Source organism: Leuciscus leuciscus, assembly GCF_965113295.1.
Source record: "Leuciscus leuciscus genome assembly, chromosome: 1".
Classification (NCBI taxonomy): Eukaryota; Metazoa; Chordata; class Actinopteri; order Cypriniformes; family Leuciscidae; genus Leuciscus; species Leuciscus leuciscus.
The window spans coordinates 63,038,253-63,066,249 of NC_138725.1; the positions used below are offsets into that span (position 1 = coordinate 63,038,253).

The 27,997-nt window shown below is 40.1% G+C and overlaps 1 protein-coding gene across 6 annotated transcripts; it reads right to left on the bottom strand.

The window, feature by feature from the left end:
- Window positions 1-208: 208 nt before the first annotated feature.
- On the bottom strand, window positions 209-27,573 carry grid2ipa (glutamate receptor, ionotropic, delta 2 (Grid2) interacting protein, a). Of its 6 annotated transcripts, none has more exons than XM_082163183.1 (24): window positions 26,496-27,573; window positions 26,162-26,203; window positions 25,037-25,290; window positions 23,690-24,022; window positions 23,411-23,565; window positions 15,391-15,666; window positions 13,829-13,914; window positions 12,637-12,706; window positions 11,745-12,032; window positions 11,469-11,620; window positions 11,251-11,379; window positions 10,823-10,929; window positions 10,539-10,713; window positions 10,039-10,394; window positions 8,108-9,907; window positions 7,609-7,696; window positions 6,276-6,365; window positions 5,766-5,962; window positions 5,419-5,574; window positions 5,121-5,207; window positions 4,855-4,984; window positions 4,494-4,612; window positions 2,408-2,572; window positions 209-1,320 (listed from the first exon to the last, which is right to left on the bottom strand). In XM_082163183.1, the coding sequence occupies exons 1-24, from the start codon at window positions 26,581-26,583 to the stop codon at window positions 1,237-1,239; spliced, it is 5,427 nt and encodes a 1,808-aa protein (XP_082019309.1). In that variant the 5' UTR covers window positions 26,584-27,573; the 3' UTR covers window positions 209-1,236. The 6 variants fall into 6 exon arrangements, with proteins under 6 accessions (XP_082019309.1, XP_082019305.1, XP_082019306.1 ...); XM_082163179.1 differs by having other exon boundaries at window positions 7,609-7,735; XM_082163180.1 differs by having other exon boundaries at window positions 11,251-11,382.
- Between the last annotated feature and the right edge of the window lie 424 nt (window positions 27,574-27,997).

Below are 27,997 nucleotides of genomic sequence, written 5' to 3' on the forward strand. Positions count from 1 at the left end.
AAAATAAAAATTCTAAGCATGTAGGAAACTTTACATTATTACAATAAATAACAGTAATAAATAAAAGCTATGAAATGTGCTTTGATCATATGGTAAAAATATTTTCCTCACATTTAGTTTCATTTCAACCATGATGCAATTAAAATGAATTCTCATGATAAATATTATATAGATATTTGTACATCTGGGAAACCAGTCAACACTTAGATGAAGGCTCAACCACGTGTGATATTTTCACAATTGTTTTTACAATCGGACAGTTTAATACAAATCAAGTCCAGTTTAATGTTTTCGAACATTCAGAATAGCACTTAAAAGAATGATACAAGAACAATATGATTCACTATGGTAATAAGGAATTAAAGCAGATATAAAGCAGCACAAAGGTTAATTTTTAATAAAAAGTTAATATTTAAAAATAGCAATTGCATATAGTGAAATCATAATCTAGCTCAGCATTGTTTCTGTAACTAGTAAAGCAATAGGCCTATATCAACTACAGTAACTGCCTCTCGTAAAATAAAATCTCTCAATCAATGCAGTTTTTGTTGTTGAAAGAAATCATCATCAATAATTCATAATATATTGCACTTAAACATTCTGCATACCAGGAATTACTTTTTATCAGTTAAGACATTAGTTTAACAAAATACCTGCTTTACAGTACAATGACCAAGAAACAACTCCGCACCAAGTTGTTTAAATACATTTAAGCAGAATTAAGACACATTGTTAAAGCACTTTTCTCCTAAACAACACTTTTATTAATATATCAAGTCAGTCAAATATGACGCTCACAGTCCTAATTAAACTTTACATTAAATATATCTCATCTAAATGCACTTATTAATGTTTACAAATCCACTGCAAAAAGTTTGGTGGCAATTCTTGCACCAACTTTTGGCTCGTCCATTTACAAGAGGCAAAAACGTCCTGGTGTTTGAGTACCAAGAACAATCAAACAGTCCATCCTGTAAATAACATCCTAGAGCAAATGTTTTTAAGCCATTTATGATCTTTCCCCTGCACTATTTGCTCTACAACAGAACTTTCCTGTCCGATCTGTGCCCGAGAGTTCACCTGTACAACTCACCAGGACTCATTATATTGTTACTGTACACGTGTCCTTGAATTACCGTAAGGCTATCACTAAATCAGACTGGACAGGTATAGGAGTGTATGTAAGTGAGCGTTTATGTACTGTAAGTCTGTGTTGCCTCATGTTGGGTGGTTTCGTCACCAGGCTACAGGAGAGGCTGTGCGAGGGCTCCTGGGGCTGCGCGGAGGGTTTTCTGTGGTCTGGATATCACTCAAAGCCCTCTAAAAACAACAACAACAAACATATTGAAATACACATATAATACCGATAAAATATAAACTCCTCATCCAGACTCATGGTACATAAGAAATATCGTAAAATCAAATCATTTTCACTACTAAGTCAAGATACTGCAGGCAAAAAGATTGTTTTGTCAAGCATTGGTCAATTTTGGAATTTTGGGCTATTTGGCTTTTCATAAAGTGTTGTTTCAGATTAGTGGAAATAAAACATTCAAAATACACTTTTAAGTGTCAATGTTTATAGCACTTTATTTGCATGTGTAGATTTTAATTAAAAGTACATATATCTTATCTCCAGAGCTGTGCCAGAAATTTCTATTTCAGTGCATATTGTACAGTGTCTTAATGTACATTGTAGATACACCAAACTTTACCGTTTTATTCCTATCTATTCTGAAGGATTTTACAGAGGGGTCTGTTCATATGTCATTTATCAGATTTTATGCAACATTTTTTTTATTATAAATTTTTTTCCCCCATTGAGTGTATTTTCTAATTTATGATAGAGTTACCCAAAAAGCCCACCGAAAAAAAAAACTTTAACTCTAATATGTCGGATTTTTTTGGAAATTTAGTGTTTATTTAAATAGATAATGCCTCATTTGCATATTTCAAAAATGTGTAATTAAATTTTTTTGTTGCATTTCTTAATCTCAGTCAACCGGGGAAGTATGGTGATATCTTTTAGTAACATTTTTACGCGATTCATCTTGGGTCTCTTTAATAAATATCAGTTGTTAAAATATTTGACAACAAAATTCATGCTTTTGTTTATTGTAAATATTGCAACTTATAATTCTTTGGTTTTTGACCGTGCATCAGTGGCATTCTTTGTGTTAGTCTTGTAAACAGACATTGTTAATGTTTGGTAAAACATTAGCGAGTACAGAATGTCTAAAAACAGCTCTCGAGTGAGCTCTGATGAGGGAAGGATGAGTGACCTATTTTTCCACCTGTCTGTGCTAAAAGCCTCAATGCATTTCTTTGCTAGCATTCACCTCATTTACTAGATTGACATGCAAATTGAAAGATAAATATCCATCAGGTTGTCTAATACAAAGCTTACCTCAAATTTGGCAATGAACTCAGCGAAGATACCAAAGAAACTCTCAGTGGCGGTGGTCTTTCCATCCTCCCCGAAGAATGAAGCGACTTTGCAGAACTCTTCCATCGCCAGCTGCTGCAGAGACTCCAGAGACTGCACTGCAGGGTGACTGTTTTCCAGAAATCCCTACATGCAAGTGGTTAAGGTGGTTTGTGATGAATTTGGCAAATAAAAAGCATATTCCATGGTCGAAATGTTCATATAATCTTGTCCTGCTTGGTATCTGACCTGGATCTGCTTGGAAAAGTTTTATACAAAGTGTCACTATTCCATTTTTGCAACTATAAGATATTCTAAAAGTGCATTCTCTATGCAGAAACATCTACTGATGCTACTAGACACATCTTCAGTGATGTTCCTGGAGTCATTGGGTGTTTAAACATCATACACCCTCATCCAGGCGACCCAGCTGTGGCTGATCAGACCCCAGCTTGTGTCCATTTGGCAAATCAAGCTACCCTGCCCCCATGGATCTCCTCTCTTGAGCCATTGCCATCTTGAGGCTTTCTCTGCCACTTCAGTGATATTGCAGATGGCTCTTCTCCTCCTCACTCCTTCAATGTCTAACAGACTGAAGGCTCTGGACAGGGATTGGGCTCCAAAGCCACTGCATCCTACCTCTATTGGGAGACACCTTGCTCTCCATCCGGCTTGTCGACACTCGCTGACCAGTCCCTCGTACTTGGCAAGCTTCCTCTCAAAGGCCTCTTCCAGGCGGTCTTCCCAAGGGACTGTAAGCTCCTACAGAACCACTTGGTTGGTGGACTCAGACAAGAGAACGACATCTGGTCTTAAGGTGGTTGTTGAGACCAGACCTTAAACTTGAGTTGCCGCTCAAACTCCACCAACAGCTGCCAGTCCCATGCAGTGGCCAGGACGCCTGCAGATGTTTTTGCAGCTGGTCTTGGCTGCTCTCCAGCTCTGACGAAGCTTGCTTGGAGGGGCGGGAGCGCTTGGCCTACTTGACTCCTGTAATAAATAGCTTCAGCGATGGCCTTCAACACCTGGTCATGCCTCCACCTATACCTTCCCTTTCCCAGTGCCTTTGAGCAGCAACTCATAATGTGCTCTAGGGTTCCACGCTTGGAGCACAGTGGGCATGCTGGTGACTCCACCTTGCCTCATATGTGAAGGTTTGATGGGCTGGGAAGGTACATCGTATTCCGCCTGGATGAGAAACTTGATCCGCCGTGGCTCTGCCTTCCACAGCTCCGCCCATGTCACCTTCCTCTCGATCGCGTTCTCCCATCGTGTCCAGGCACCCTGTTGCCACATTCCTACTGTCCTGCAGGTTCTCTCCTCCTCAACCACTGCTCTCACCTCCTTCTGGACTAGGCAGCGCTTTTCCTTCCCTTTGGGTCCAAAGGTCCATGTGGGGAGTTGAAAAGGAACCCAGTCCACCCCTGCTTCTTGTAACCACCCCCACCAGCCTTTTGTGGTGTAATTTTGCCACTGCTTGTCGAACAGCCTCCTCAGCCTTCTACTTCCGACCACCAGTCCTCACTTCAATTCCAGCCGTTGCCACCTTTGGATCACTTGAGTCTCTGTAAAGCAACACTTCCCTAGCTCTCGTTACCTTGAACTCCTCTTCCAAGGACTTTGGTGGAAACCTAGAGTTTCCACATGTCAGAGAGAAAACATGTTGCATCTAATAGATATATACTGTATAATAATGCTGCAGCTGTATTAATTGTAAATTTGTTCAAATTAAGGATTTTTTTTTAAATTTACATCAAAGTTGCATGTACAATACCATAAAATACCATAGTATTGTACAATTTACATTAACATTTATAACAATTCTATATACATTCACCTTCATAAATTGAATAATAACACACCCAATGTACATTATCATCATTTTGTGGATGTTGTATAAAAATCTAGCTAAATTCTAGTTGAAAAAGGTACATCATTATTTCCGACCAAAGTTTTATTTTGACGTCATAATTATGACTTCCCAACTGGTAAAAATTAACTTCCCATGTGGACTTGAATGCACCATAAGACCATATCTAGCCATTTTAGATATTTTAATGGAGGATACGCTCATAACAACAGCAAATCGATCCTCAGCGGCGGCTGGCATCTGCTGGCAGGCTAACCGAATGTCCTGGATTGTGGCATGTAGGTCGTCAAAGTCAGAGGTGATGTTTCTCTGATTCACTGTGGAGAACAAATCAATGGCAAATATTAAAGAGATCTGCAGCACCCTCTATGGAAACCAACATTAAATGGGAATGATGATCCATGTCTTAGACATAACTTGATGAGGAGCACCATGGATTTTGTAATCAGTGTTTGAATGAGTCTTTAGCCTTCATCCATGAAACATCACTAAAAAACCGAATGAATTCGGACTGCATAAGAGAAACGTCCTGAGGAACTAGACTCAAGCAGATGTTCACCTTTGGCTGCTTGTGGCACCGTCATAAGCTCCTTCCTAAAGTCCAGAACCTCTGGAAAGTGCTGGCACAATGATTTCACCAGGATATGAAGAAATGTTGACTTTCCATCCACTGTTTTGGTGGTACTGAGCTTTAAGCAGAAAAATTTACATTTTTAGTTATATAATGTTAAAATGAATGCTTTAAATAAACTTTTACGAATGAAACCTAATGATGAACCTCATGAATTCATCTGCAAAAGATGCATATACAGCGACAAGGCTTACTTCAGTGAGAAAATTTATCTTAAATCCAGTCGTTTTATTGGTCTTTGGTTGGCCGTTATTCAGATAATTCCCCATAGCCAGCACAAACTGGAAAAAAACAAACAAATAAGTTAATCTACATGTCATGATAAGAAGGTCATTTTTATCCAACAGTATTCAGTGTGTATTATGAACAGCCTGCCTTAAGAACATGTCAACAGTCTTTTATCTGTGAATGATTTTCTTTGTTTGATTGCGTGACCATGCATGTATGATCATGCATGCCTGGGGAGAAACTAAATGACAGAAGGAATTATACCTCCAGAATCTTGGCCAGTTTTTTGCTATTCTTGAGCTCCATTGAAGCTTGGAAAATACAGTCGTAGGCCCCTCTCATCTCCTCTGTTTTCTCTTGCAAGGTAGTCTTAAAATGCAGGCTTTTCAAGCGGGTCTTATACTCGGGCACCGAAAGCATCTGAATATATACAAAAGCACAAATTGTTAAAATTATACACACACAAAAAAAAATACAATAAAACATACTTTAACATATAATCATGGTATTTGGTGCAACAAAAAAATCGTAATGATAAATATCCTGCTAAAACAAAATAATCATCATTTATTTATCAAACTCTATCATTACACCTCTTATTCATCATGTACCTGTAGGACAAACTGATCAGGCTCGCTGAGTTTGTTTGGGTCATCACTGTACTGCTCGTACTTTCTGACCTCATCATCATCTGGTGCATACAGGAGTAGTTGTTTAATATGTGGGGACTCCAAGCGTTCGCTTGACATCGTCATCAGCACCTGGTGTAGCTCGCCCGGCGACAGCTTCAGATGGGCAATCAAGATTGCTATAAAAATGATAGAAGAGACGATAAAGTGTGCAAGGACCATGTGCTTGCATGCTAATGGCTAAAAGCTAAGATGCTCATCGTCTAACAGTTGGGATGGTAAGCGAAAAGAGCATGCTGTTATCAAGTCTAATTTAAAACCAAAAATACTGTGACGAAGCAAGACAAAAAAGGACACAGTCATATATAAGTATTTGGGGGAAGCACACATTAACATCATCTAAACATTTACAAGTAAACTCTGCAGTACATTACAGCCCGAAAAAGGAAAACGAGAAAAATTCCCTGACTTCAATCATTGTTTGTTACTCACAAGCATTGTAGGCTTTCTTACGGGAGAGAATCTCCACTACATCTTTCTTCTTGAAAGTCTCCACCTGAGGAGAGAACTCTGGAAGAGAGACTGAGACATGAATTGTACCGTGAGTGAAAAGAACTTATGAGGGTAAACACTGATTCAATTGGTAAAAAAGAATAGTCATGTCCTATAGTGCCTTCAAGTCCTCTCGGGGAGTTCCTACATATGAGCTTGTTAGTGAAATTGGTTGGAAATGATAGGAAAAAAGTTGTCACACAAGCCTGCCTCCTCATAGACTGGAGAAGAACTTTCTGGCAAGTTTTACCACCATTCTTCATACACAGTAAACAAAAAAATAATTTGTACAGCCAACATTTACAATTAAAACTTAATTATGACCAATCCCATTTCACACTGCAAGTCTGGGCGTGAAGACATTTACCACTGGCACCACAACATTGTGGTGGTGTTCATCTTTCTGGCATAACTTGAGATGCTCAAAAGATTAAAGGAATAATTTCCCCTGCATATTTCTTTATTGGGTTTCATATAAAATAAAATAAACAAAAAAACAAAAACAAATCAAAAGCCACTTTTCCATTGGCGGGCATGGATTAAAATGATTGGTAATCCTGCTGTGCCGAACCAAGCTCAAGTGGAAATACAACAAGAACCGTTCCTTACCGCTCTAAGAACCATTCGGCTCAGCGATGGAAAAGCGGCTAAATGTTTTATGGATTTATATTAAAGGTCAATGACAAACAGCTCATTGGCCCAGAAGTTCAATTTTCCATCATATAAGACCTTAGAATCTCCCTCTATGTCTTTTTGTCTTCCACAAGATGTGCTATAAAGAGATTTTCTCAAGGTCTCTCAAGGTGAGAGTTCCCCCTCCCCATTTTTTTCTTGCAACCCTTCAGTTCGAGCTAGATTCATGATATGTGCAAGCTATTGTTGTCTCAGTCAAGGAGGACTGTAACTCCTTAAAAGCTGCCGTAGGCATCTTAGTGTCCTCTTTTACTATGGCTCTTGTTGGCTGAACACTTGGTTTTCAAGGACAGCCAGTTCTGGGCAGAATAACAGGTGTTCCTCATTTTCTCACTTTAAATGATGGACTTTACTGTACTTTTAAGTATTAAAAGACACAGAAATATTCCATTATCTTTGTTAATTCAAAATGGAGTTCAGTACACTCTATAAACAACAAATGTTGCCTACTACCTATTCACCGCACTGTATCTTTCTCTTTTAAAGCAATTGGTGATTGCTGGTCAGAAGCTGGTCAGCAGCTTGTTTGCATCAGCTTGGAAATGAGTAATACATATAACTTTTCTCAAACTTTACTCACCAGGGCTCTTTTGTGTTCCAAAATGAAGCTCCAAGTCTAGGTATTTCACCATGTCACTCAGCTTGTCATAATCAGAGTCTTCTTCCAACTGCAGTGAGAAAACACATCTGTCCTTACACACTTCATTCTAATGGAATAAGACAAACACATGACAATGGACCTCATGAAATATTCCCCATTACTACAGACCTCAATATATGTCTCAAATGGTATACTACTTCCTTTCAAGGTCTCCTCCAAATATTAGAGATTTGTCAGTTGTGAGTGGTTTATGCTCTTTTACCGGTTTGAAACCGCAAATATAATAAACAACCACTTGAATCAGATATCCTTAAAGCTTACCAGAACTGCTACCAGAACTGATGTGGAACATTGTCTAAATTTATTGAGTCAAGAGTAAATGCTGTAAATCTCTAATAACAGCTATTTGAGACATAAGCAATTCTTAACCACACAAACACTCAGCTTTTCAGGCTGGTTTCAAGACAAACTACTTTACCTGTCCCCAAATGGTTCCCTCAGAATTTTCCACCTGTTCCCAGCGTAGCCTCTTTACACTCATATGACTGGAATCCGATATTTGCTGTGAGGCCTTTGGTAGAGGAGGAGGCACGCAAGGTGGGGGTAAAGGTGGTGGAGGAGGTGGCTCCACAGTGGACCCTTCAGTGCAGTGGTGAGTTTGAGATTGGGGCGTACTTGGTGGTTGTGTTTGGGACTGGGCTTCATGGTGGCTATGATGGTGGTGGTGATGACGATATTCGTGATACATGGGTTGAGGGCTCTGCCTGGCCTGTGCAATGGGGGGAATCTGAGGGGTTGAGCGATGCTGTTGCTGTTGCTGAATCTGTTGTTGCTGCTGAATTTGCTGTTGCTGAAGCTGTTGCTGCTGCTGAAGCTGTTGCTGTTGCTGAAGCTGTTGTTGCTGCTGAAGCTGTTGTTGCTGCTGAAGCTGTTGTTGCTGTTGAATCTGTTGTTGCTGCTGAATCTGCTGCTGCTGTTGAATCTGCTGCTGCTGAAGTTGTTGTTGCTGCTGCATCTGTTGCTGCTGAAGCTGCTGTGGCTGTTGCGGCTGTTGTGAAGGATGAGGTTGGAAGGTCGACAGAATCTGTTGGTTCTGGTGAGTTTGGTGGGGCTGGTGGATCTGGTGGTACTGAGGAGCCGACTGGATGGGCTGAACCTGGTGTATGTGTTCGATCTGGGGAATGTGGCGGCTTGGCGGAGGAGGCTGGGTGGGTGGGTAGGCTTGATGAGCTTGATTCATCTGTTGGATGTACTGTTGCTGAGTCTGCTGAGATGGTTGAATAGCTTGAGAAACGGCTTGAGCCATGTGTGCTCTGTGCATTTGTCTATCAGCCCTTTCCAATCTCTCAATTCGCTCCAAATTCTCCAAGCGTTCCATGCGCTGGATGTGCTCCAATCGGTCAAGTCTATCCATAGAGCTTGAGAGGTGGGCCTGATGACTCTGATGCATCTGATAAGCATGTTGTATTTGTTGATCTGAATGCAAGGGTTGGGGATGCATCTCATAGATATGTCTATCCGAGCGTTCTTTTCTTTCAATCCTATCAAGCCTATCCATAGAACTAGAGAGTTGAGTCTGAACAGTCTGGTGTGAGTGACGGTTTTGATGCACTTTGATAGACTGAGATTGGCGACTTGGTTTATTTTGATACATTGGATGCATCTGGTGATCCTGTTCCATCTGGTGGTGTTGATGAACCTGGTGAGCTGGATTAACCTGATGGTGTGTCTCGTACATTGCATGACTGGGGATGGATGACTGGTTTATTTCTGGAGAAAGCATAGGGGGCAGAGATTGGTGCATCTGCTGCTGAAATTGCTGAGGGTGGCCAGCTGTTGGTTGAACTGGAAGTGAGTGGTGCTCCTGAAGGACTTGGTGCTGAGTCATCTGCTCATCACGTGTGGGCAACACCTTGTGAATGGACTGTCGTTTTGGAGGTGGGTTAGCCCTTGGCGGAGGCGGAGGAGGTGGTCCAGGGTGGCGACGGATGGTCAGCTGTCGAGGTGTGTGGTCAGGGGTGAATCTAGCAGGTGTAGGCTGGTCGTTGAATTGGACAGGGGGAGGGGGAGGAGGAGTCAGAGGGTGTGGAGGAATGTGCTCAGAGCTGGAGGAGTAGGTGAGAGAGCTGGCATCATCGCTGCTACTATGCACTTCGCTTGGACTGCTTAACTCGGGAGGCATGTACTCTTCCTCCTCCTCTTCTTCCTCCTCCTCCTCCTCCTCCTCCTCTTCCTCTACCTCCTCTTCCTCATCCTGGAAAGTCATCTGGACAACATCCTGGTTTTATTTTTGAAGCAAAACATACAAATGGCATTTAAGATTAGCCACTGTACTTGTCAAGCCAATGAAGTATTGTCACAACAATAATAAGCAAATATCAAAGCAATTAACCATTCTAATATACAAACCTCTTCATAGTCATTCTCTGGTGACAGGAAGTCATCCACAGATAACTGCTGTCCTAGCTGTTCACTCAGAGCCTCCATGAACAGATCTGTGTCTGGGGTACGGGGTGGACGCGAGAAGGTATAGCGCTTTTTGCGAATGGGTGGACTAGGAGGGTAGTCGGGAGGAGAGGGTGGAGAGAGAGGTGGGCTGTCTAAACTGATGTAAGGGTTGGACTCAGCACTTGTTTGAGAGGGAAGACCTGGAGGGTAACAGGGGCACTGAGGACTGAGGGGAGGCTCCTGCATCCAAGAGTCAGGCTGTGGAGGAGGTGGTGGAGGAGGAGGTACAGGCTGCGCTGATGCAGATTTGCGGCTACCTGAGAGATGAAGATGAAAAACCAATGGTTAGGAAGATAAAATGTCTCTGACATTAGACTCAGCCTCAAATGAAATGTCCACCTATTACACAGAGAAATGACAAGGACATTCTAGAAAATCAGAAGCTACAATGCACAATGTACCTGAAGTGGCCCGAACAGATGGAGAGGAAGAGTGTGCCCTGACAGACTGTGAGGAAGCGTGCGGGAAGACATCCACGCTAACCAGAGAGTCAGGAGCAGGAGGAGCTCGAGTCTTCAGGGATTTGGATCTCTTCCCGGCATAGACATTCTCCAGCTCGGCATACACAGCTGACAGCTAGACAGAGCACAGGGACTGGGTTGTTAATATAAAGACAGTGCATTTGTGTAATTTCTCAACCGTTTCAGTGTTTGCAAACCTGTACAAATCAAAGAAGAGCGCTCACATTAGTCAGATTGTTGGGTGTCTCTGGTAAGGATGTTCCATCCCCTGATTGTCTCTCTCCAGGAGTTAGTCTCATAGGCGCCATTTCCACTGGCTCAGTGCAAATTCCTTGTGACGAAAGAAAACAGCCCATCAACTATTTTGGTTTGCTAAGAAAGCTGATGAGAAATTAATTTTGCTTTGTATTTCTTTAGGGCTGTCAAAGGTAAACGAAATGTTTAACAGCAATTTTTCAAACATACTTACCAATTTTCTTTTGTTAGACGGAAATCATGAGATTAAACCACTATTTTGACTATAGACAGTCCTAGTTTTTAACAGCAAGATAAATCATATTTGGGGGGCATTAGCATACAAAAGATTTTGAAAACCACTGTCCTATGCTATATGATGCAGTGTAATACAACATAGTGTTTGAAGACAGCCTACCCATGCCCAGGTGAGTGCCGATAACCAGATCATCTGAGCTACGTCCCCTCACACTGCTCCTGTAGGTGGTTCCAGTCACTTTCATAGAGCTGCTGCGACGGTGAGGCTCATGGGCTGGAGGTTCGGGATCTGCTGTTGGCACCATCAATAATAAGTACATGCATATATACAAATATTCTGTACAGACTGAAGAGGAATGACCAGAAAGTAGTGCTCACGTGTAACTTTATAGCCAAGGAAGCGGGAGATCTTGTTCTGGCAGTGTTCCTGCTCCTCATAGGTCAGCAACTGGTAAACGAACTGCCAGATCACCTGTTTTGCTGGAGTATCCAACACAGGGAAGACGTCCACAATCAAAGTGTCTACATTTCTGATGGCACGGAAGAAAAAGTGAATCAAATCAGGTTTCACACAAATGTTCTCAGAGAAGCAACGTAACATTTCCATCTGAGAATACATTTTCTTTCACTTAATATTATGGGCATGTCCTTCACCTGTGCTGGAAGAAGGCCTCTAGGGCCTTGCAAATGGTGTATCTCTCCTGAAGCGTGAGAAGGTGCTCGAGCTGCTGGCTGAAGGTGCGGCCCTGTACGCGGATACTGGGAGGCAGGATCTCAGCGACCCACTGTAGGGAGCTGAGCACAGGAGCACGGGAGCGGGGAGAAATCTCCACCTGCTCTGGTTCAGTCATGGTGAAGGCTGGCGGGCCATCTTCAACCACCAGGCTTGGCATTGCCCCACTCCCCTGCAGCATAGACACCACCTTCTCATGTGAACAGCTCCTGAGAAAATTAACAAATACACAACACACATACAGTGTTATCTTACAGGATTATAAACATGCAAAGAAGATTCAATGTGATCACAAAGGGTATTTATATATTAGTGGAACTTGACCAGATCTATTCTAACCAATAACCAATGTATCAAAGAGAACTGAATCATCAAGTACTGCGATGATACTGTGTTGTGCATTGCTGCCATGGCACTGCTAGGTGGATGCTAAGGAGTTCTGATTGTTAGTTATTGTGCTCCTATGGGGTTGGTAGAATGTTCTGGGTGTCACTAGGGGGTTGTAAATGGATACTAACTGGTCAACAGACCCCACCCACCCCATATTCTGGTCTCTATGGGACTATTTTGAGTTGTTTTTGTTTTTTTATCCACCAAGTCTGATGGCTTTGAGAAGTACCAACACACCTATTGAGTATATCAATTTATTTTCAAAATGATGTAGAAAGTTTAATACTTATGTTTAGGGGTTTGTTCAAATCTCTAACCCACCCTATGCATAAAAATAATAGTGATGCTTGCTTTAAACTCTATTGCAGTTCCACATTAGGATAAAAGCAATCTATTCCAATGCAACCCAACCACAAGCCTCACCTCATGTCCAACCCATTGAGAAACAGGATGCGATCTCCAGGTTTGAGACCCGCCTTCTCAGCAGGGCTGCCTGGAGAAGGAATGGCAACAGACCAAGCAGAAAGTAACTACTGACAGCAGATCATGTGTGCTCCAACTGAGATTAAGCTGTGTTCAAGATGCCCTTTGAAATGACGTGAGATCTATAAGTCAACACACTGCAGCTTGGGTGTTTGTCACATCCTGCTCAAGCATGGATGCCTCTTTTTGGCTTTTGAGTGCTGGTTGTGGGAAAAGTGTGAATCTAAAAGGATTTGTGCTAGATAAAAACAGAGCTCTACCACCTGTGCCCCTCTGAATCAGCCTATGGAGAGTCTGCTGTTGTGTCTTCTCGTTTCTCTTTCTCTCGTCTCCTGCTGTTCTTGCACACTGCCAGCTTCTGCCGCCTAACTTTTTAATGGCCGCCATGAGTCAGAAATGACAGAACTTCGGCATTCATGTCATCTGCTTCAGTAATATGTCTAATAATTGACTCCCCTTCACTTGTTTCATGTCCAAAATATTTTTTTTATATGACTAAAATAGACTTGTTTTGTTGTAGGATGTCAACTAAAATAAATGCACCACAAGACACAAGCCCTTCCCTTATAAAGACGAAAGTTCAACGTTTGAAAATAATACTCTGTGAATAATTTTGAAGAGCAACAATAATATTGCTGTCATACAACAATTGTAAAAATGAAGCTCTCTTTTTCATTTATAAAATCCAAGTAGTTTATATTTACATTTATTCATTTAGCAGACACATTAATCCAAAGTGACTTACAAATGAGAACAATAGAAGCAGTTAAACTAACAATAGGACAACAATATGCAAGTGCTATGACCCTTCCCAGTTTAATCTAACGCAGTACGTGTACTTTTAAATTAAATTTTTATATACATAGAGTAGAAGATAAAGTGTTAGTATTAATGGATCAAGTTTTGCCGTTTAGAGAAAAACAAAGGGCACATATATATATATATGATATATGATCTTACATACATACAGTACATACAGTATATATATATATATATATATATATATATATATATATATATATATATATATAAAAAACAGTGAAACCTTTAAATATTAAGGATTAATCAAATGTTTTAACATTGGCACAGGACACTTTACTTATAACCATAACCATTTTTGTTCATTTCATACCTGGTATTACAGAGTCAATCCAGACTGGAGCATGGCCACGCAGAGTAAACCCGAAACTCTGGTTCCCTTTGTACACTCGTACTGTCCTAATGAAACACAATGGGGAGAAGAAATAGAAAATATCTTTAAAAAACAAGATGCCTAAGTAGAATATCTTTATTATTTATATAATGCAGGCTGACATGTTTATTAAAATAATATGAGTTTTATATTTCTGGAAAATATTATATAGATATTACACACACACATATGTACACAGTGTCTATCTATCTATCTATCTATCTCTATATCTATCTCTATCTCTATCTATATATATGTTTTGTGTTTGTTCAGTCTTGAGCCACACAGAGAAAGCAAATGAATACGGATACAATCTGCTCATATGCCACATATATTATTCTGATTGTTGTTTTCTTTAAAGGTAGTGCTATTAATAGATATAGTCAAATAATCTCTTAGAATTTTTCCCACTACAGTCATATACTCAAGATTACTGTTGCATATAAAGAGCTCTTCTTCTACAGACTTCATTTGCTTTCCCTGTGTGGCTCAAGGAATCTCCATTATGTATATGCTGTCATTATGTAAATACGTAGCTAGCAATTCTCCAGTGAAACCACCCATTCAGTCTTACCCACGTTATTAAAGAGAAACTACACCTGCATTCCCTGCGACATATCATTAAGTGTGTATTGTACTAGTGACTGACAGGATTTCACATCCTCCCACCTTTTGCTATTTATGCATCAGACACAAAATTAAGAGATAATTAATTCATACTTACGAAATACACTTGTGTAGTAAAGTTTAAAGCATAATATTGGGGACGAATCTTAGTTATGTGTCATATTTACTCTCTCACACATACGCAGGTGTCAAATAATATGACTAAAAATAACATGAATTATAGCAGTGAAATATTGCAGTGACATAAAATCTCCAGCATTTACAGGCTACAACAGTTGTGAAAATTGGAAATCCAACAAGAAGGATTTTTCTTCCTTCCTTTTCAGAAGTTACTGTATCTCTCTCTCTCTCTCTCTCTCTCTCTCTCTCTCTCTCTCTCTCTCTCTCTCGGTCCATCCATCCATCCATCCATCATCCATCCATCTATCTATCTGTTCATCCATCATCCAATCCATCCATCCATCCATCCATCCATCCTTTCATATATCCATCCATCCATCCATCCATCCATCCATCCATCCATCCATCCATCCATCCATATATCCATCCATCCATCCATCCATCACTCAGCATTATATTTACATGAACCTAATAATGTAACAAATTACAACTATTTTCTAACAAAAACAAATAAAAAATAAAACAAATATAGCTAAATAAAATAAAATAAAAGCATGAAATAAAACTCATAAATAAAAATTAAAAAGCATAAAAGTAAAATAAATGTTAAAGGAAATCTAACTGATTTATTGGAATCTGAAACATTCCAAAAAACAAAAGCAAATGCCAATTAAAATTTCTACCACATCAACAATAAACCACAGAAGAAAAAGAAAAGTTTCTTTAATTCTTCCGAGAGTGACACTTTCACTGACCTGCGGGTAGAGAAGGAGCTGGAATGGCCTGCGATGAGAGAGGTGGTCTTGCGGAGGCCGCGGGCAGGAGGCATGCCCACATCCTCAGTTGAGGTCCGGGGCACAGAACTGGCTCTAGTGGACACAGACAGCAGTCGATCGGGGTGGTCTTCGCTCCGGCTGCGCCGTAGGCGGTTGTTCCTGTGCTCGCTGAAGCTTCGGCCCCTCAACCGACTGATCAAACTCTGAGAGACCATCTCATCAAAACGCTGCCTGTGCTTCTTAGGGATGAAGATCCTGACAAACATGACACACACACAACAGACGGAGTCACAGAGGAGAAACTGTTCAGGCTTGTGAACACTTCCATGCCTACTGAGACAGACACTGGATAGACAAACAGGCAAAGATGGAGGAGGAGGGACAGCTATGAGAAAGAGTCTGCTATAATTACACCAGATTATGGAGATGTTTGTGACCTGCTATGAAAAAAAAAGGAGGGCTCATGTGATGCAATGAAGCGTTTCATTTATTTATTTATTTTACTCTCCTGTGAAGAGGTGCAGGTAAAAATATCCTGTTTGATCAACTTCAAAAGCTAAGCAGGTAAGCAGGTGACTTCTGAAAGATGTCTGATGGGTATTTTGAAGTTCTGGGAGGATAAATAATTAAAGTGAAAAAGAAAGTGCTTTTTATCCCTCTATGATACAAGCCGTCTCTGAATGTTTAATTCTCACCATCCTTTAAAACCAAGTCATCCTCATTAGCTTCTACCAACCCTAGATACACAAAAATAAAGCTGTGCCTTGATAGATATACACATATGTATATATGCCTGGGTCATATTTTTCATCTCAAAATGAATAAAACTCAAAAAAGAAAAAATTGCAAAAAGAAAATTGCGCCTATACTATGGCTATTAACATTTTTGCTTTGTTTTTATTTTTTTATTCTCATTATTCTTAATGATTATTGTCATTTCATTCTCATTTTTGTTATTACCATTATTATCAGCAATAATCATTTTAATCAGTAATTGAATTTACTTTCTGCAATATATAATTTCTCTTTTTATCATTTATTAATTTAATTATTCCTCATTTGGGTGAAAAATATGATCTGTTAATATAGCAATTGTGAGTTTGACTTAATTATAACAATTCAACCACAAATAATACATATTTTGCGTGCTGCCTGTCAACATGTCATCAGCAATATATATATATATATATATGTGTGTGTGTGTTCCCATCATGCACTGAGGAATAATTCATATGGTTGCAATTTTCACTGTTTTACAGCTGTATCTACGCTGTTTTATCATTGCTTTTGTTGTTAGGTTTAGTTACTTGCTGTTTTGTGACATTTGGAGTTAATTTTCTACTCAAAAAGACACATTCATACTCAAAAATTATCCATTGAATGTTACCGTTATTGTGTATTGTGTACCAAGTATTAAGATCTCAGTGTTTGGATGGGTACCACATTACTTCTATTACACAGTCATGTTGACTACAAGACAATGATTTAATTACATACACTTTAAAAGCATGGCTTAATTCAGTGTTATATTGTTTGAGAATTTGTACTTTACACAGAATATTGCAAAGTAAACTTATTAAAGTAGATATTACTCAACAAACTTTAACTGGCCAAATTAAAGTTTCTTATTTTCTTTGTTAATTTTACTTAACTTAGTTAAGTAGATATTACATAATTCCATATATTTAATTGACTTAAAAAATATGCATGCGAAAACTTGCGAAAGGAAAATTTAGTATATTTTACTTATTGTTTTTTTCAGTGCACTAAATATGCATTACCCACTGGACTATTTTGACTAATCAGAAAGCCAAAGATATTGCATAAAACTGAACGAACCCATGCATCATCAAGGACACTATCACAATTCACAGCCCAGAACCAGCTTTAGTCTGGGTTAATCCTCCAGATGCACTCATCTCAAACACTGCTTCAAAACTAGTTTAGCTGCAGGACACAGATTCTACTTTGGGCAACAAGTGGAGAAACAACACCATACCAAAACTGTGTACAGTGAAAAAGTAAACATAAGGTCCTTAAAATAAAATAAAACTATGAAATTGATTAATATTATCATGAACAGCATAGACCAAACAATCAGTAAGATTTTAAGTAATAATTTTAGTCACCAAGTATGCATTAAATAGATCAAAAGTGACAGTAAAGACATTTATAATGTTACAATTTATAATGTTATTGTCAAGGATATGTTCATTTGGTCTGTTTCTGTAGTACTTCCAGTTAGTTTGTCCCTGTCGTTCATTGTTTTGAGTTGTTATCCTGTTATTTGGTTTACTGTGCACTGTTTCTAGATTTACCTTGTTTCTTGCCTGTGCTTGCCCTGTGTCTATACAGCCCTCAGGTTGTTCAGTTCTTTGTCTTGTGTTGTTTATGCTGCCACGTGTTTTCCTGTGATCTTTTTCGTTGTAGATTATCTTTTTTTGTAGTGATGGTGAAATTAAGCTTTGCAAAGCACCGAGGCTTTCCCCTCAACTGTATCGTAAAAATGGTTCGACATCTTGTGGTCAAAAGGTGGAAAAGGCTGCCTTTGCGTCCCAGGCTTTGCCTTCAGGAGATACACTTTACTTCAGTACATTTAATATGCATTGTGGATGACTGGATCTCCCCTTACAGTTGAGGAGCCTAAGGAAGACGCTCACTCCACACATGCTATGCTCATTCCAGCCATGACAGTCCATTGTTACTCCCACCCAGACTCCCTTTGCCGCCTCCTCTACCCAAGCAGGCCAGTCCTTCGGCCCCACCTCTGCCCGCTCCTCAATTGATGCTGCCTTGCAACTCGGATCCGCCTCGAGTCTTCCAGTCTCCAGCTCTGCCTTTGCAAGTGGATCTCCTTGGCTTTACCTTGGCCCGTCGACCATTTGGCTCCACCTAGGCTCCTCGTCCCCTTTGCTCGACCTGGAACCGTCGTCCTTACCGCTCCAATGAGCCACCTCGTCCCTCCGGCTCTGCCTTGGTCAATCACCGCTCTGCCTCCACCACAGATTTCACCTGCGCTTCGTCTCTCCACCCCTTTGGCTCCGTCAGGCTTCGCCTTGGTCGTACCGGCTCCGTCTCATTCCTCCAAGACCCTGGCTCCACCTCGGCAGCTCATCGCTACAGTTCCGGCTTGGCCTGCAGTGTCGTCTTGAGTCGCCATCTCCTCTGCTACGCCTGGGTCTCCAGATCTCCTGGCTCCATCACTGGTGGTTGTACCGCTGACCTGTCGAGGGCCTTCGTCTTGGTTATTATCTGGGTTCCCACCTGGCTCCTCCTGCTTTTATCTCCTCACTGGCTCCTTCAGCCATCATCGCCTCCCTGGCTTCTCCTCTGTCATGGGTTGTCCTATCTGCCAGTACTGCGTCCTCTTCCCAAGCCCTGCCCACCATCCTCTGTTGGACTGTTGTTTTGGTGACAGCGTGAAAACGCGCCTTCCCGGGGATTTGTAATGTCAGGGATAATGTTTAGTTTGTCTGTGTTTCTGTAGTACTTTGAGTTGATTTGTCTCTGTCGTTGTTCATTGTTTTCCAGTAAGTTGATCTGCACTGTTTCTAGATCAGTTTCCTTTGTCTGTGTTTATTAGTTACCATGGTTTTTGATTTCCTGGCAGTGTAAATATCAAATACTATTAAGGGATTTTAATAATAACAATAATGCACAGACCTCAACAATAAAGGATATTAGAAGAATTTTGTCTTCTGTAAAAGTTGATAAGCCTGTTTATTTATTCATTTGATTATTTTATTACTTGCATTTAGCATCATCTGATCAGAACAGATCTGCAACCTGTATTTGTAGAAACTGAATCGTTCCTTGTCCTGTATATAATCACAATAGTACTGAGGTGAAGATTAGATTATAAACTGCAATTGCCGCAATTGTAACTGCAATTGTACATATAAATAATAGCCTCATGTACATACATGCTTTCACTCTACATTACATTATCCCTGTTTGTATAAAGTTGTTGTCTTCCATATACAGATATGCTGTTCTTCTAGCCTCTGAAAGCTTCAGAGCCCAGCAATTGTGAGACATTACGTTCCAAGCAAAAACAAAACTAATACTAACTTAAAACTAATATTTTTTAAGATTCATGTCATTCATTCACACTTACAGTACCCAAGTACAATTGTGCAACAGAACTCTCTTCAGTGCATTCCTTCTTAAAAGTTTCCCCAAAAACTCTTAATGCAACTGAAATCCACATTTCTCTCAAAGTTAACTTTTATTTAGTTCAAGATGCCCTCAATTAGAAGGAGGTCACACTAAATCTAAAATTAAGCCAGAGTCAGAGAGGGGAGGGAACGCAGATCAAGGACACACTTTTCAAAATGAATGAAGGTGGGAATGAAGAACGTATTAAAGAGTCTCTATTATAAAAGACATCTATTAACAACACATGTGAACTCTAAACCCATTTCAAACTGTTTTAATTCCTCTTTGTATAGTTATAATCGACATAAAGCATGCCATGCACTTTACAAACTGATGAAAAAGCTTTAATATTTATTTTCTACTTGCTCTCTAGATCTATGAGTCGAATAATGCTTGAAATGGCATAACTGATTAAAGAGTAAATTAAAAAGAGTCTAGAAAATGAATCAAACCCCCCAACTTCTGAAACTAGTTTCTCTGAGCATGAGAAGGTTCTCCTTACCGAAAACGCCTGAGTCCCATCTCTCCTTCACATTACGTCTCAAAGAAACAATGAGATGTTCTTGATCTCAGTGCAGGATTCTTCATAGAGCTGAAATAATCATTCACTGCATAAAACAGGATAGTTGGAAAAGCCATTATGTCCAGTAGCCAGAGGAGGAGATGCTTATTAGCGCCAACTTGAGGAGCGATGACGTTGCATGTATGAAGAAGGAAACTTCAGTTCACGTCATCATCGAGTCAGCTTTGGCAAGATCGCCTACACTGCCATGCTGGGTTGCCTTTGGGAGTTTAACGTTAGAAAGGAGTCTACATCCAGAACTGTAGACCAGATGCCTTCAACTGCAGACGACAGGCAAAGTTGCAGCTGCTTCAAAGGTGAAGAGAGAGAATAGAATAAAAGAGTGCAGCAAGATCAGAGAGAGAGAGAGAGAGAGAGAGAGAGAGAGAGAGAGAGAGAGAGAGAATAGAATAAAAGAGTGCAGCAAGATCAGAGAGAGAGAGAGAGAGAGAGAGAGAGAGAGAGAGAGAGAGAGAATAGATACTCTGTCCCACTGGATATCTAAGGCAGGTCATCATGTAGGAGAGAGTTATTCAATCCGATCCACATAATGTATGAGTTAAGATCCTTGAAGTATCCAGGTTCCCAAGGACAAAAGCAGAAAACTCTTGAGTTTGCACAACCGACACCAACCAGATAAAAAGTCGTAGTTGAACGCAAAACACGAAGCCACAAAGAACTGATTTCTTTTAACATTTAAGGTAAGGTCCCAAAATCTAGTTAGCCGGATCTTCGTACCTCAGCTGTAGTTTAAATCAAGAAAGTTGTTATGTGGATTTTGTTCAAACTTCTGGTGCGTCACGGACCTAAGAGAGATTTATTACAAGAAGTAGGCTGCTTAAAAATAGGGAGGTTCCATGGGGAGAACTGGGCAAATTTTTGCAGGGACGGAGCGCAGCACACAAACTGGTCAGTGCTCGAGTCCACTGAAGGACAGTGAAAATGCAGTGATATCAGTGAGGAAAATTAGCTAAAAATGTCATGCTTTCACTAGTGTCTGAACTATCTGTTCATTCAATTGAAAGTCAAATGTGATCAATATTTAAAACAAACACCAACAATAATATTCTAATACCAAAACTTCTCATAAAGACATGCAGCAATATCCTATAAAAGAGTAACTTCCCTCTGAACAATGGAAAATGACAAGCAAACTGAAGCTTGTGCAAATACAAAAATGTTTCTTACTTTCTAAAAAAGGCTTTCATGGTTCCAGATAATGCAAGGAATGGCTTATCAAGAGTTTAATCAGAACAAGCTGACGAGAAGTGTGAATCCAGGTATCTGGAGCATGCTGTCCTTCTTCATAATTCACTCTTCATGAAGGTAAGAGCACTCCAAAAGAGTTTAAACTTAAAATCATAACATCTTTATATGATAAATACTTGATGAAACAGTATTTTATCTGGTAAACCTCACAGGGATAATTCCTCACTGGTAGCCAGAGGCGGCTGCTGTTAAAACTGCTCTGTTAGTGAAACTAAAAACCTTTCAGCTGTGAGACGAGTCAAATTCTCCTGACAAAAACCCTCATCAGCAAGTTATTACTGCAACAGAACCGACAAACCTAAGAGAAAGACACATTTCTTAGAGAGCATATTTATTTTCACAAAATATAATATTAAATCTAATTATAATAAATAAATGATAATAAACATCTCTATAATATCAAATAATGAATAATAAATCTAATAATAATAATAATAGATTGAATTATATAAAAATTAGGGAGGCACCGACTATTGGCCAATTATTGGTATCAGCCGATATTATTGTCACTATTGGCCATAGGCTAATTGTTTAAAAACAGCCGATGATCAGTCATATCCTGTCAATTAAAAAGAGTTGGAAAAACATGTCAGACTGCAATATGTCTCTTGTGTTGTGTTGAATTAAGGGCTTTTGAAGTTAACATGACAATGATGCATTGAAGCTTAACAGCGCCGTTAAAGCAGGATCTATTCGAATCTATGCAGTTCAAGCCAGGGTTGCCAGGTCCGCGGTATTTCCCTTAAACCAAACATTATTTGTAACACACTTCCTATCCAATAATCGCAAAGAGCTTTGACGCTCTTAAATGTGATGTGACCGATCGCTGTAGCGCCTCAGTTCAAGCGGCGGCGCGGAGCGCGAGTCTTTACTTCTATACACTTCAATACAATAGCACGGAAAACCATGCATGAACATCAGAAGGTATGCTGAAAGATACAGAACAACTTACCAATGTAGTCGCTCAATCAGTATTTCAAGCGTCCATGATGACAACATGGCAAATTTTACATGAATGTTACATAAAGCTGCTCTCTCACTATTTCACTGTACAACAAATTGTTCTGAAATATTTCAATCCACTTTGAAAGAATTATTGCAGCTTTTAAGTCATGGATCGGATCAGGTCAGATGACTCAGAAATCACCAGAAATGTAAAATATACAAAACTGAAGTATAAAACTAACAGGGAGACTCTGAAGCTGAGCATCAGAGGAGAGTGTTATTAAGGAGGTATCTTTTGTACAAGGACGTGGTAAAAAAAAACAGAAGATGCAAAGAAATACAACACTATCAATGGCTTTGATTGAAATACAACAAATAGCTTATAACCACTGCTGCTTATGTGAAAGTGGATTGATCCAAGTTTCCAAGTGCTATAAAGATGGTGTTACTCTCATTTTAATGAAAATTCTGAGAGAAATGATCTCTAATGAATGATTTTTTATCATAATCAGCACCTCCTCTATTATTAGATAGGAAAATACATTATGAGACATTATACAGAACTTTGAAAAATCCAAGAGGAACTAGAAGAGGTACAACATTCAGTTAACAATTTCTTAGCACCATTCATTTCCACTACAGGCGGGACAATTCAGATTCACAAAATAAAACAAAAGCATCGAGTTCATGGCTGTCCTGATGGTCTTGAAGCTCACATTACACAACTTTGGCTGGATTCTGCGGTTACAGAATGATTTCCAAAGTTTGCAACAAAACCCCCCGATAGCGGCCAAATCGGTGCTCTCTGCAGTCGCCGATGTTTGTTAAGTATGAGCAGGTCAGCAACGCGATCGGTGCCCGTCTCGAGGCACTGCGATATTTTCAAATCTTGTAGTGTGTGCAATGCAAGACAAGGTGGAACATATTCAGCCAATAAAATAAAATTCAGCATTGTCTACAATCCAAACACAAAGAGGAAACTTATAATGTAATGAGTTGGAATTGGTAAAAAAAAGAAAAAAGGAGGCGGGTCATATAACAGGGTTCATGAAAGCTCATAGGTACCTGATGCTGTCAATCAGTTGCTGATGCTCCTCGGTGAGCAGTATTTCTGGAAGTGTGGACGCCAGCCCTTCAACATCCCTCTCATTTGCATACTGCTTCAGCAAATCAAACAGCCTCTCTTTCACCTCAGGCTCCTCCCCTAAGATCTCCTCGACCTATACAAATTCAAAACAGACAATTTTACACACACACTTTTTATACTGGGGTTTGAAACGCTGTTGAAAACTTTTGGGGGTTCGAGTTACAGTTGAACCATTTTTACATGCCTTCAGGACTGACCTTCTTGTTGAACTCCAGAGCTTTGTGCTTGCGGTCATGCCTCACGATGTCTCCGCTCTGATAGGTCTCCTTCATGCTGCTGCTGGTGCGCTTCTGCCAGCGGTTAATACGGAGCACGCCGAGACGCAGCGTACGTCCCTGAGAGGCCTTGATCATGGCCGCCGCCGTCTCATGCTGTTTCACTGGAATCCCATTCACCTCCATCACATAGTCCCCCGCCCGCAGTCCACTCCGGCCCGCTGGAGAGTTGGGCGTGCAGTTCTCCACCAGCAGGGGACTGTCTCCCACTATGGTGAAGCCAAAACGACCATCAGGCCCTGGGGCAATGTCCAGCTGTGGTGGTTAGTTTTTGCAAAGGAAAAAGAAGAGAGGTCTGAATTCTCTTTTAGACAACAAGGTTTCCTTCATTCTATCTATCTATCTATCCATCCATCCATCCATCCATCCATCCATCCATCCATCCATCCATCCATCCATCCATCCATCCGTCCATCCATCCGTCTGTCTGTCTATCCGTCCGTCTATCCCTCCACTCATCCATCCATCCGTCCGTCCATCTGTCTATCTATCCGTCCATCTATCCATCCACTCATCCATCCATCCGTCTATCTATCCGTCCATCTATCCATCCATCCATCCATCGATCCATCCATCCATCCATCCATCCATCCATCCATCCATCCATCCATCCATCCATCCGTCCGTCTATCCCTCCACTCATCCATCCATCCATCCATCCATCCATCCATCCATCCATCCATCCGTCCGTCCATCCGTCTATCTATCCGTCCATCTATCCATCCATCCATCCATCCATCCATCCATCTGTCCGTCCGTCCATCTGTCCGTCCATCCGTCTATCTATCCATCCATCCATCCATCCGTCTGTCTATCCGTCCGTCTATCCCTCCACTCATCCATCCATCCGTCCATCTGTCCATCTATCCATCCATCCGTCCGTCTATTCCTCCACTCATCCATCCATCCATCCATCCGTCCATCCGTCCGTCCATCCCTCCACTCATCCATCCATCCATCCATCCATCCATCCATCCATCCATCCATCCGTCTATCCATCCATCTGTCCGTCCGTCCATCTGTCCGTCTATCCATCCTTCAATCTGTCCGCCCGTCCGTCCGTCCGTCCATCTGTCCGTCTATCCGTCCGTCCATCCGTCCATCCGTCCATCCGTCCATCCATCCATCCATCCATCCATCCATCCATCCATCCATCCATCCATCTGTATGTATGCCCGTCTATCCACCCATCTATTTGTCTATCTATCCGTCCGTCCGTCCATCCAGTTATTAACAGTAAAATATAACATCAATAACAAACAAACTGACCTGTTCAATTCTAGACACGACTCCGATGCTGGGCGGCACAGTCTTGAGGGTCTGAGCCAGAGCGACGAGAGCTTTGGTGCTGAGAGAGGAGACGTTCTGCCCATCGATCTCCAGAACCTGGTCACCTGGCTGCAGCCCGGCCATGTAAGCGCTGCTGCCCTCCACCACAGAGAGGATGTAACTGGGTCCATCTCCACCCAGCTTAAAGCCAAAGTCCTCTGGCCAACCCTGGTTATTTGCTGGAAGGCCCAGTTCTGGAAAAAAAGTCAATAAATTAATATATGAATGAAAGAATAATGAGCCCCTGAACAAAGGGGGGAGGGGGTGGTCCATATCAAAAGTAGGAATCAGTGCATCTCATCCTCATGGACCGCAGAAGATCTGCCTGTTCTTGTTGTGAGATGTTACTACACTCTTCCTCCAAGACACCTGCAAGTTCTCATATTCATGGATCAGCTGTCCTTTCTCTCTCCCTGTAACACCGTCTTACATTATGAACATTGCAGTTTATTGCTCTGTTCACATCTGCAGCAGGACTATGGCATATTCAGAGACACTGACAGGTGATCACATGGCAGATGATCAGAGACCCTGGGCATCTTTCTTCTGGTGTTTTTCAAAGTCAGTAAAGGTCTCTTTAGTGTCCTACATTGTAACCGAGTCTTCCGCCTGTTAACTGTTAGTGTCTGATGGACTGTTCCACTGGGGCATGAGCAATAATTGGTTTTTGCTTCATTGTACAAGCATGTAAAACATAATTCAAACCCTTTTAAATAAAGATCTGTAAAGCTCAAAATGACCTTTAAAATACATTATCTTGAAAAGGGGACGTAAACACACACACACACACACACACACACACACACACACACACACAATATACTCAACAATATATCTCAAGTAAAATCTAAAAATACAGAATTCTAACTTTAAAAATATTCACACCAAAAGACATCTGCCCAAAACCCATCCATCCAGATTTAAGTACATGAATAAAATAAAATGTTGGAAGACTGTCAAAATCCACACATCTATTCAAATCAGATATATATAGTTCATTTGATTTGTGTGACCTAATAACAGATGAAAAAAAAAGAAAGAAGGTCAAGCAATTACTTTACGCACCAATATTCAGTGGGAATTCTCTCAGCACGTTAGGGTTTGGGTCTGTGGAAGTGAAGAAACACATACATTTGTGTATATATGCATGCATGTATATGTATACATTATATATTACCATATTATATAAGGATCTACACTCTGGAGAATTTTTTTTACTATTTATTTATATATAAATATACATAATATAGTATATAGTGCATCTAAATTATTTAATAAAACATATGATCTTTAATATAATATCTAAAATACAAGAATATTTTTCTCAGGTAATGACTCAAAGGTAATGACTATGCAGTCACCGCCTTACAGAGCTCCATGTTTTGCTTTAGGAACTTACAGAAATCTTTGGAGGCACTGCGGGATCCCGATCGGCTTTGGCGAAGAGAGAAACGGCCCTTCTGGCTCTTCAAAAATCTTCTCATCATGGTTTCTGGGTCTTCTGAATGGTATTGAAGTCAAGCTCTACGAGGTCACCTCAGGTCAGGTCATCGCCCTCCTCAACAAGTCACTGCTCCATTTTTTACCAAAAAAACCTTCAGTGAAGGAACTGATCCAGCAGGTTTAGCCTCCATCGATGAAGAAATCAGTCCAGTGTAGATCAAGAGAGCGCTGTCAAGCTCTCTGCAGCCGTGGCTCTACATCTCCACTAAGTTGGTCCAGTCCTAACTCTCATGCAGAGCATCGAGCAGAAATCTGGGACAAGCTAGCTGGGTCTTTTAATGATTCTTTTGCAAGAAAAAGGTACAGTGAAGCCCCATTTTTCTATAAATACCTCCCTCTCCCTCTCTCTCTCTCTCTCAGTGTGATGCTGGTGGTTTGGGCCCTCTCTCAGGGCTGAGGAGGACTGACCCAGAAACTGCCTGTCAGAGCAGCAAAGGATGGCGCTCCGATTAGAGATCCTCAGAGATGCTGTGGTACAGTTAGATATAGTCTGGTACATTTAACTCCAATTCCCAGTCTAAGAATCTGATCCATTCTTCCAACTGTTCCTTATGCAGCACAAAAAACGGTCTCAGAACAGCAGGAATGGTTAACCTCCAACACTGCAGTGAGAGGTATGATTTAATATGATATTAATAGCATTTACAGCATGACGTCAGAAAGTAATGAGGAGATCTGTGGCACTCAGGGCTGGTAACCAGAAGGTTGCTGGTTTGACCTCAGCTAAGAAAAAGCAACAGCACATCACAATTGTGCCCTTAACCTCAGGTTGTAGGGAAGTAATTAAAGTGCAGTGAAGTACTTTGTTTACTTTCATGTAAATAAATATACTCCAATTGCCTTTGAATAAAAGGATGAATCTCCCAAAACATTTCTACAAAACAACAAATATTTAAAATAAAAAATAAAAAACAAAAAAACAATATAATATTACATATATATTAATATTACATATATACTGTATATATATATATATATATATATATATATATATATTACATATGTATATATATAAACAAAATTTATGCAAAACAAAAAATTCTTTAAAAATAAATCAAATAAACAAATATATAAAATTAACAAAACAAAAAATAAATAAAAGTAAAATAAAATGAACAAAACAAAAGCAAAGTAAATTCAAAACAAAAGAATTAAATATATAAATTTTAAACTAAAAATAATATATAAAACTAAAAACAAAACAAAAAGAAACAAAAAATAAAATTAATAAAACTAAAAAATAAATAACACAAAACTAAAAGCCAAGTAAAATACCTAAATATATACATTTTAAACAAAACAAAAATAGTTTAGAAAAAAAAGAAAAGAAACAAATCTATTAAATGTAAACAAAACTAAAATTAACAAAACTAAACTAAAATGAACAAGTCAAGTAAA